Source organism: Peromyscus eremicus, chromosome 8b (assembly GCF_949786415.1).
Source record: "Peromyscus eremicus chromosome 8b, PerEre_H2_v1, whole genome shotgun sequence".
In the NCBI taxonomy this organism is placed as follows: Eukaryota; Metazoa; Chordata; class Mammalia; order Rodentia; family Cricetidae; genus Peromyscus; species Peromyscus eremicus.
The window spans coordinates 13,773,072-13,784,382 of NC_081424.1; the positions used below are offsets into that span (position 1 = coordinate 13,773,072).

An 11,311-nucleotide genomic window follows, 5' to 3' on the forward strand; every position below is an offset into this window, starting at 1 on the left:
GACCTTCGTAGGGGAGGTGGGACCATCTAGGAACCCTGGCATAGGATTTGTTGACCACAGGAGATCATACCTTGTATGCATGGAGGTGTCTGTAGCTCACACTGTCTGAGACGCTTCCTTGGTGTGTCACTGTAGAAGCTCGTGTCTGTGTTCGGCCTGTGCCCTGACTTGCAGCTCCCCCCAGCTTCACTCACAGAAGGGAAGTTGGGAGAAGTATTCCATTAAAGTGTTTCTTGTTCCTTCTTCTGGGTCAAGGCCCTATGTTTCCCATGCTCTCTGGACTCCTAAGAAGTTGGGGTTTTGCCAGGCGGTGGTGGCGCACGCCTTTAATCCCAGCACTCGGGAGGCAGAGCCAGGCGGATCTCTGTGAGTTCGAGGCCAGCCTGGGCTACCAAGTGAGTTCCAGGAAAGGCGCAAAGCTACACAGAGAAATCCTGTCTCGAGAAACCAAAAAAAAAAAAAAAAAAAAAAAAGAAGTTGGGGTTTTTAAGGGATGATGGCCATGGGTGTGTTCCTTACATTTTAATCTGTTAGGAGTTGCTATTTGAAGGCACATCATCAGCAACAACCACCACATCATCTTCTTCCTTCTCTGTCTTTCTTTTTTAGATAAAGAGACTGCAGTCACAGGAGGTAGAGGGACTTGGCCACATTCCTTAATCTATCAATCTGTTTATTAGTGATGGAGTGAAGAACCATCAATGTTAGTCTAGGCTCATAGTTTAGCTTCACTTGGTGCCTCGGGACTCTCCTACTGACACAGTTCAAGTCAAGGATAAAGAGAAGCAATAAAGACTAAAGTGAATAATAGTATAGCGAAGTAAATGATTTCTACACAAAGATGTCAAGGTATGTCTGTGAGATGATGTAACGCTTATGGCGACTAAGTCCATTGGAGAAACTGAGAAGACTCAGAGGCAGAGCGGAAGACACAGTTCCTTGAGATGTCGCTAATGAGCTTCTCTGCTTCCCTCTGCCCATCTTAATTCTTGGGCTACAAAGTGAGAGGACTGGGTCTTTAAACTTCCTTTCTAGATCAAGCATCTGATAATTTCACAGACTTTATGGTTCAGGGCACAGAGAAGCTTTGTATCCAAGGCTAACTCCCACTGGCTATCAGACAGGTTTCATCCTTAAGCGGGTCTCTTTTGTGCTGAATTTTGTGCTGCACTAAATAAAGGCTTCAGGGCTGTCTCTTTAGCATCTCACCTGTGGGATTGACAGAAAACAGACTGCTGCTACTAAGATGTGTGGCAGATCCGCAGGAAGAGAGGTAGCACACGTGTGCTTGACTGGTCAAACTATGTCACCCTTCTCAAGCGCCAGCACACACATCAACAAGCTTAAAAAAGAATCCTAGAGTCACTAGCTACAGAATAGGCTTGCCATATTTTAAGACTGAGATTCGGGGGAGGGGACTGGAGAGATGGCTCAGGGGTTAAGAGAACCAGAGAACCCAGGTTCGATTCTCAGCACCTGCATGGCAGCTTACAACTGTCTGTAATTCCTGTTACGGGGGATTCAATGCTCTATTCTGCTCCATAGGATCCTGCATGCATGTAGAGCACACGAGCTCTCACACATATTTACATTAGATAAATAGATAGCTAAAAAACAACAACAACAACAACAACAACAGACTGAGATGTGGGATTTGTGCTGTGGTATCACATTTTTAGTTTGAAAAAAAAAAAAAAAAGGGAGTTTTTCTTTCTCTTGGTCATCCTGTAGCCATTTTGATATTTTTTAATTTGCAGCTTCTACAGTCAGCCTACAATCCTGGTAACTCAGGGACTGAGGATCACTCATCCTCTCTCCTGGTTCTGGTCACTATGCTATGTCATCCTTTGGGCTGACAGTGACTTTTCTAGAAGTGTTCAGTTCTGTTCTCTGCCTTGCAGCGTATTTGGCACAGACAATACTCTGCATAGCTGTTGTGCCCGCAAGGCAAGCTCTACTGGATGCATTTTAGATCCCCAGGGTCTCCATTTTTCCTTTAGGCAATGGTATTACTCCATAATTTCAAAAATAAATCTAGCCGGGCGGTGGTGGCGCACGCCTTTAATCCCAGCACTCGGGAGGCAGAGCCAGGAGGATCTCTGTGAGTTTGAGGCCAGCCTGGGCTACCAAGTGAGTCCCAGGAAAGGCGCAAAGCTACACAGAGAAACCCTGTCTCGAAAAACCAAAAAAAAAAAAAAAAAAAAAAAAAATCTAAACACACAGTCTGCACCAGGCTCAGGAGATCTTTTAGCTGCAGGCTACAGCACCGGTTCCCCTTCCTGCTTGCATGACATTTGTCCTAATGCATGTTCTAGAGCTGCCCCGACTTAACAGTTCTCAGGGAGTCACCACAGTAGCTGCCTCGCTCCATTTACATCAACATAAGATCTCTAACTTTCACAAAATATAAGCTTTAGGACAGCCCTGGAGCTAAGAAGAGGGCCGCTTTGCATATTATTATTGTTATTTTTAAAGCACATCACCTCCTTTCCTCTTGGTTTTTCAAAGAAGCAACTTATGTGTTTTTCTTTACGCAGAGTATTTGGGTTTGAATGTGGAAAACTTCCCACCGCATTAAGCCTCGGAATGCTGTTCCCCCCAAGTTTCTCATGACAAAAAGACGGAGACTCAGGAGCAGGCTGCTGGCAGCTGAATTTCATTAGGACTTTGATGGGAAACTCCAGTTGGAATTACAAACATCTGTGGTTAAACTTCCCTTTAGTAAGCCGTTTCCCAGAATTTAACTTTACCACACCAGGAGCAAAGAAAAAAAAGTAGTGGAAAGGAGCGATCTGCTCTTGTGAAACCCAGGAGGGTGTTTAAAGATCTGGCTAGGCTCGCTGTATCTTAACGAACTCACAGACCTCCTTAGTTTAGAAAATTAGTAATTATTTAGAAATACTAATTTTGGGACTTGAAGCATGTGCCAAAAATCTGATTGGAGTGGTTTCTAACTCAAACGTCTCAAAGTTATATATGGCCGCCCTCATATTTATATGATTGTTATAAGCAAACCCCTCAAGGCTCTTTCTGGCATTATTATTTCACAAAACTACAGGTCAGACTTGAACATTTGGGAATTTGCCATCTCAGAGCTTTTTTCCCACTACTTAATTTTTTTCTCCAATTTCATCTTCTTTTTTGCTTTGCTTTGTTGTTGCTGTTAGTTGGCTTTTCTAGAGATTTAGAAAAATCCATCGTTTTCCTCAACTATTCAGATAGTGTATTGCCAGTATAAAGCTATTTAACAACTATGAAAGAGAACAGTTAGAAGAGGCATGCTATAATCCCTCTATTCCCGGGTTGTACAACTAGGAAATCTGCCGCTAAAAGTCGAATCAAATTTTGTAGAAATCAAATCTACAAAATTATTAAAGATTTAGAGGGCAAAATATGTTTAACCTCATGCCTTACCTGTGCTTAGATGAAATCACAGGGAAAGAAAGGAGCAGGAAGAGGGCAGAGTGGGAAACTGAGGCTAACTGTCTTGTGTGGCCTGCAGACATATGCATCTATATGTCATTTCACAACAATCTCGCCAGGCAAAATATGTTTCCACTAATTTTATAGTAAAAAAAAGCCAATCCTTAAAAGATGAACTAATTTGCTCAGAGTCATGCTGCTGAAAGTCTGGGCACTGGTTCACACATCTGTCTGGCCACAGGCCCACATTTTGCCTCTGATGAAAGGTGACTTTTGAGTATGGTAGGAACAGCAAGTAAACTGCCCCTGGCCTTCCCATACACTTGGCTAGAAGAAATTTAAAAAGTGCATCATCAATTTCAGCTAAGAATTCAGATTCTATCTTCTCTTAAAAAACAAAACCAAAACCAGGCAAACAAGCTTCCAGGAGAGCTTGCAGGGCTGAGGGTAGCTCCACTCTGGAGGACTGTCTCCTGTGATTCAGGGCTCATCACCCATGGTTGTTCATCCTTCTTAGAGAGTTTTTGCATGGCTTCTGTAACATTCTGAATTTTAAAAACTCCTTTGAGCCATAGGATCCAGCAATTCCACTTCTGGATATGTACTCAAAAGAAGTGAAAACAGGAACTCGAAGCCAGATTCTTGTATGTCATTCCTAGTGGTATTGGTCATATCCCCAAAGGGAAGATACCACACTTATTTCTGTGAGCGGATGAACAAACAGATGGTCTGTACACATACATCCATATATGTAAGTTAGAAGTATACACATATGGATGTCAATGGAAGCTTTAGCAGCAGAGATTCTGATACACCTACAGTGTGAATGAATTCTATCTTCTGACCCCCCCCCCAGAAGCACCAAGGCACATGATGCCACCCCAACCCCCTCAATAAAGGGAAAAAAAAGTTTCTAGGCAGGGCAAGGAAGGAGTGCTACCCAAGTCTCTGTTCGTCTTAACAGTTTCTGCAGCTTACACAGCTCTCCCAGTAGCACTGAATTTTATACTTCTCCATTAAAAATAAAAGCTCCCAAAATTTTAATAAAATGATCCCTATGGATGGTTCTGTATACTTTTCTGGATATTCTTGCACCGTCAAATGGCTTTTATAAACCCCATCCCAGCCGAGCCACTTCACAGCTAGAGGCTCAGGCATCCGGTTCTGTACCTGTTTCCATGTTTGTCAAATGAGATGATAACTGTGCAGTCGTACCCATGTGTGGAGGTGACAGGAGATGTCTTAGGGAGTGTTAGCCACACCATTGGTACGATGTCCCGGTCTTTCTGAAGTAAGCTGTATAGAATACCTTTTTTGCTGTTCAGCAAGTAGAATATTGTGTCTTCCTGGTCTACCTCATTTTCTCCATGGTACTTAGCTCACAGAGCATCAATCCATGCTCATGGGTGTATTTGTCTTCTCTCAGATTGCTTACCACTTGAAGGTAATGGTGAAAGGTTTTGGTGGTGGTGCTTTGGTTTGGTTTTTCTCTATACAGGGTAAGCCTTTAAATCTGCCTGTTGGGTGAATAAAAGAAGCAGAGGTTCCAAAGACCTAATCTAGTACCGTCCCAGCAGCCCAGGATGGCTGCCTAGGCTAGCGGCTGCGGGATTTATTATCTACGGAACCTTTTTCAAAGCAAGGGGTTGAGATACGGAAAAGGAAAGCAGATTGGGAAAGAGATACAACCACTTTCTGTAAACATTCTGCAACCTTCCATGGCAGGGAGCCTAACAATGTGTCAGGGCATGGGACCACATGTCACCACAGAAAAGAGCAGAGGGAAAGTCCCTCAGAACTGCTCTCCTATAGTGCTTCTTTAAGCAAGTCAGTCTGTCCAGAGTGGGATGTCCACGGGCCCATGAAGCAATGGTATTTTTGGAGGGAAGTTAGCATAATAATGATGGTAATGATTGAGCATTCCTTGGGTATATGCCCAAGAGTGGTATGGCTAGGTCTTGAGGTAGATTGATTTCCAATTTTCTGAGAAACCGCCATACTGATTTCCACAGTGGTTGTACAAGTTTGCATTCCCACCAACAGTGGAGGAGTGTTCCCTTTGCTCCGCATCCTCTCCAACATAGACTGTCATTAGTGTTTTTGACCATGGCCATTCTGACAGGTGTAAGGTGGTATCTCAGAGTCATTTTGATTTGCATTTCTCTGATGATTAAGGATGTTGAGCATTTCCTTAAATGTCTTTCAGCCATTTGTGATTCTTCTTTTGAGAATTCTCTGTTTAGCGCTTTAGTCCATTTTTAAATTGGATTGTTCAGTATTTTGATGTCTAGTTTCTTGAGTTCTTTATATACTTTGGAGATCAGTCCTATGACAGCATGAAATTTGCAGGCAGATGGATGGAACTAGAAAATATCATCCTGAATGAGGTAACCCAAACCCAGAAGGACAAACATGGTATGTACTCACTCATAAGTGGATTCTAGATATAAAGCAAAGAACAATCAGACTGCAACCCACAGAACCAGGGAGGCTATATGGCGGAGGGGAGGGGCACTAGGATGACTGTGACTTAGAGTAAGTTTTGGTTTTACTAAAAATAAATAAATAAATAAATAAATAAATAAATAAATAAATAAACAAAAGAAAAAATAATGATGGTAACAGTAAAATGCACTCAAGTAAGGCCCTGAAGTCCTATTTTCTCCTCCCAGGGAATTTTCCTCACCACTATCAGCGATTTCTCTTATTTTTCTCATTTAGGCGTCAAAACCCGTTACAATGATGAAACTCACCTCCACCCACTCCCACTTGGCCCTTCCTTCCAGCATTCCTTCTTTGCGCTGGATTTCTCAATGTCTTTGCGCGGCCTCCACCTAGCTTCTCCCTCTCGCCCAGTGCTCTTGACCTTGGGTGACTCCTGGCCTGTGTCTCAGTAGACAGGAACCGCACTTTCCCGGAGGATACTCTGATGATGCTGGTTCCCTGGAGGCATTTTCTCTCCATTCCTCCCTCCCCTCTGGTTCTCTGCGCTTCTGTCTTAGTCAAGAAGACTTTAGCTAGATTCTGATCACCGACCTCACAGCAAACTCCACACATGGAGATTTCCCTGACTTGGTCTTCTCATTTCTATAAACTGCAACCACCCTGCAGGCAGGCAAGAGTAGAAAGAAACAGTTTTCCTCTCCCCAGCTCTGTGCAAACTAACTACATAACTGCCCCCTCCCCACATAAATGCCCCCCGCACACACAACTTTTAGACTTTGACTTAGTTGTACTTGCTACAGTGCCCTTGACAAAGTGAATAGGTTCTGTTCTCCTTTGAAAACGCTGTCAGAATATTGAACGTTCCTTTTGAAACTTCTAGTCACCCTCTTGCCCACACTCACCTACAAAAAAATCACTGCTGTCACTATACACTCAGCAGTAAGGGACTCAGTGAATTGCTTGTCAAGAAGCAAGAGGTAGGAAAATCCTCAAGTGGAGTGTGGAGTTCCCTTTGGGTGCATCTCTTTCACAATCTTTCCATCCTATGGGGAAGCTTTTCCCAAAGAAGGGTAGGGCCTTCCTTCTTGGCCTGCCAGCCTGCTTTGTCCTTTTGATCTGTTAATTTTTCATTCATATTTGCTCCCAGCTCACACTGATTCCCACTGTGGGTCAGAGACACTGCTTCAGGACAAGCATCCAGCCATGGAAGAGCTGGGGAGAACACTGGGGGAGAACACTGGGGGACTTCTGCCAAGCTCCTCCCACTGACCTATGCTTGCCTCACTTTTTTTCCTCCTTCTCTTGGAGCGTTGGTTGAAGAATAACCATTCATATAAATCCAATTCAAATAAAGTGGAAATATTTTTAGAGCACCCTCTTACCCACATTTTGAACCCCTCCTATGAATAATGTGACCATATTCTGTTTTATGTAAATACAGTTTCCTGACTCAACCCAGTAAAGCAGTCCTGCCGTGTTATTAAGTCTCTGGGATGTATTTGGTTTAAGATGTGCTCGTGGGCTATAAAGAGCATGGGAAACCTGATGGTAGGGCACTGGGATCGTCTTGAGACCACAGGCGAACTGGAGGCTTTCTGTGAAACTATCCTTTGGGAGCATAATTAGCAGTATTCTACCCTCTCTGCTGTGAGCTTCCCTGGGATGACTAATACCATCTTTCTCTCCCCTAAATTCCTCAACATGACCCTAGTAGACCCTGACAATAGTGCACATTTAGCTGACTATGGGGCATTCTTTCTGATTGGAATAATATCGACAAATACAGATACAATATTATCAAACATTAAGTAAATTAGTAGCATAAAGACCTCTGAGAGATAGCACTGAATAAGGAATTTAGAAAAAACAACAACAACCCTAATTCATCTATGGTAATAACTCAGCATGTGCAAATCACTTATACCTATGCCAAACACTGTACTTTACTATGGTGACCATTTCAAGTATAAAAGAGATATCAATAATTTTCCTAAGCCTCAAGTTTCTCTACCTGCAATTTGGGCAAACTATTACTTGGGTAAAGTCAAGAAGCTTGCAGTTTAAACATGGTCAGGAAATCTGCCGTCTAAAATGCTTTGCTATCATTGCACTGGACATGTGCATGTATGAGAAATTGCTCGCAGTCTCAACATTAAACTTCAAGGTACCCTAACATTCAAATAATTATTATGAGAAGCAAATACAGAAAAAAATAGCTATGTGTGAAATGATCATCTCTTTAGATTTAACATATTCAAATACAGAATGCCTAGACAAGTTGAATTAAGATGAGTAATGAAAAAAATGAGCATAAATGTATCTTCTACAGTTGGGACACGATAAAGATGTATTTCTTGTTTGTCTGTAATTCAAGTTTAATTGAGTGTCTTACATCAATTCTGCCCTATGTCGAGCATTTCATCCAGGGCCTTTCCCTGCTGGAAGCAACAGGTGTGGAGATAATGTTGCCTGAAGTTAGTTCCAAGACTGCAGAGAAGCAGTGCCTTCCTTCATCGATGGAGTCTGGCTAGTCTGGCCTGTCCCTAGTGTCCCGGTGTGACCAGGAGCCAGCCCCCTTCCTTCTCATGGAGCTCTTCTTTTTAACCGAAACGTGAGACTAGAGCACTCTGGTCCTGCCTACCTGCCCCCCTTTGAGGAAGCAAGAGTAGAGTTTTCACCTAAGCCTTCTTAGATAGCCCTTGCTATCTTGCATTTCACTTGTAATCAACAATTAATAACTATAATTATATTGCCAATGAGTAGAATTAGGAGCCACCGTTGAGACTTCACTGATTTTAACACCACTATTAACCTGCATCATTATTTTTGTTGTATGATTGTTGTAGCCATAGGTACAGTAGTGTGTGTGTGTGTGTGTGTGTGTGTGTGTGTGTGTGTGTGTGTGTGTGTTGATAGGCCAATTGCTCTTTCCTTTCCCATGAACTTAGGTGACTTCATTTTCCTCCCACTTAGCATCTCCCACGGCCTGGACATGCTACTATCTGTCTAGGCTCGGGGGCTCTTAAATCACTTACTCCAGACTCACCCTCCTTCTCCAAATGACTACACTCCAGCTATTTCTCAACTTAAAAGTCTCTTAATGTATAAAAACAGTGGCTCTGTGACTAAGCATTTGATCAATAGTATATCCTGATCGGCTTTCTTTGGAAACAGAGTTCGACTTAATCTTGCTTCTGGAATGGAATGGTTCATTTCTGTTTAAGGTACCTGCCCCAAAATTTCCTAACAGCTTCCTTCACAGCCGATGACCCCCCCACCCCCACCCCCAGCACCCTACCTCCAGCACCCCATCCCCAGCACCCCACCCCGCCTTGAAGAAGACCTTTTGTTTAGTTCGAGACAGAAGGTTAGGTCTTTTAGCAATATTGTCCCCATTGTTCAAACAGCAGAGAGGAACAAGGAAACAGTGAGGGGAACGCTCATTGAGTGACAAGGCTTGACTCTTGGGACACACCAAAAACCACCACCTGTATACTGTTGCGGTCTCCTGTGAGTCTAACAGACCCGTGTGAAACATGAAGTGTATTAGCACTTCATCAGCTGGAAGAGACAGGTTCCAACGCCTCAACTTTCAGTACACATCCAAATCCAACTTACAAAACAAAACTCTTTATTTCCACTGAGTGGACCTAGTCCAGGTGAAACTCTAGGTTGTCAAAAGGAGACAGAGAGAAAGGGGATTGTGGCCCAGCGGGCAAGCACAGGTGCGCGGAGCAGGGTGGCAAGGGCAGGGGACACCTTACCTCAGCAGCCGGCGGCAGGCGTCCCAGTGTCACGCGGGGGTCGCTGGTCTCGGGTGGGTCTTGCCTGCCGACCACAGAGCTCCCCTCGATGTCAAAAGGAAACGCATGGTCGTCCCCGGACGCCGCAAGGGAGCAGGCAGCACCCCAGAGGAGCCACAGGGGCAGGACTGAGCACCACCAGGCTGTGCTCCAAGCCATCTCTCCGCTGATATTCAACAGGCCCTTCCTGGAGCGAAGGATCTGGGGGTCTTGGTGGGCACCCCCAGAGGTGCAGCGATGCCTGGTGTTTTATCCTCTTTGGGCGGGCGGTATTTAGATCCAGGAACCCAAGCTGCAACTTTGTTGTTGTTGTTTTTAGAAACAGGGAGTGAGAGGCAGCGTGGTCCCTTTCTTGCTCGCCTTTCGCTCCCACCCACCCTCTCACGTCGTCTCCCGCCGCTCCGGAGGCTGGGGCTCTGGGACCTACAGACGGATGGAGCGGAGCGCCCCGGCGAGCATCAAAAGGCAGCAGAGCGGGACTGGCATGAGCCGGGCGAGCGCGCCTGGCCACCTCCTTTCCCTGGCGTCTGGGACCGAGGACGGCGGGGCTCTGGCTTCCTTCCCACACTCATTCTCACCACTCCCTTTCCACCTTCCCCTTCCAGGCCCTCCCTCCCACTCCAAGTTGGCTTTCAGACCCCGAGGTCAGGCCTTTCCTTGTCGCCCGCTTCCCCTCCCCCTCGCAGTTTGGAGCCTCTCCAAGGACTGCAGATGAATATTCAGCGTTGCTGATTGCTTCCCCACATCCCTTATTTACGTAGCCAAGGCGCCGGATGTCTGATCTATATTTATATAGATTTGTATGTGGCCCCCAGTAGTGTACAGGAAAGTGGGCGGAAAAGAGATTCCAGGGGGCGGGAGGGAGCCTGAGGTAGATGACCTCAGGAACCAGCGGCATTTCTGGACGAGTTCTCTTCTTTTCTAGAGATAGTCCGGGGCTCTCACTTCTATCGAGGTTCACTGGCCACTCCTCTTCCTCTGCCCGGCCTCACCCAGAGGGCTGGAGAGAATATCTTTCACTACAATGCTAGAAAATGACTTCATTATTGAAATGCATGAACTTTTATTTACAAAGAACATCTTGTTTTTCCTTAAAGAGGTGCTTTGTGAAGGACCCAGAACAAGGCTTGCAGTGTATGTGCCTGTCAAATATGCAGCCCACAGCCCATAGCCCATAGCCCGGACCTCTTCCTCTTGGCTGTAATCTCATGCCTACTACATCTGTCTGAATCATGTATCCTTTCCAAGACTGCCATAGGACTTGGGCTACCTCTGTGCTGGGATGCCCTGGATCAGTACCTTCCGCAGCTGATAGGTGCCCTTGTTTTCGTGGGCTTCAGGTCAGAGCTTTAGGTATCTCTGGAAAGGCGCCCAAAGTGTCTTAAAAACGACCAGATGAGAAAAATAACCATATAAGGATACCCAGGCCAGTTTCTAGGAAATGGGAATCACAGTCATGCAATAAGTCAACTCTGAATATTATTATGAGCCCCATTTCACAAAATGGGTTGTATCCAAAGATACACAGAACAACTGTTTCTCCTCTTCCATGTTATTTGTAAACACTACAGCATTCCTGCACAGTAGGGCTGTTACTTCCTTGTTGTGTGAGAAGAAGGGGAGATTGCCCAAGGCCACCC

At 44.9% G+C, this 11,311-nt stretch overlaps 1 protein-coding gene across 2 annotated transcripts in view; it reads right to left on the reverse strand.

Moving 5' to 3' along the window:
* Positions 1 to 10,559, reverse strand: part of Lama4 (laminin subunit alpha 4) — a 149,450-nt gene extending 138,891 nt beyond the window's left edge. The window contains exon 1 of one of the 2 annotated variants that reach the window (XM_059272542.1): positions 9,633 to 10,559. In XM_059272542.1, coding sequence (XP_059128525.1) covers positions 9,633 to 9,830 — 198 coding nt within the window. In that variant the 5' untranslated portion in view covers positions 9,831 to 10,559. The remainder of the gene's footprint in view (positions 1 to 9,632) is intronic. The other variant, XM_059272541.1, reaches the window with a different exon arrangement.
* Between the last annotated feature and the right edge of the window lie 752 nt (positions 10,560 to 11,311).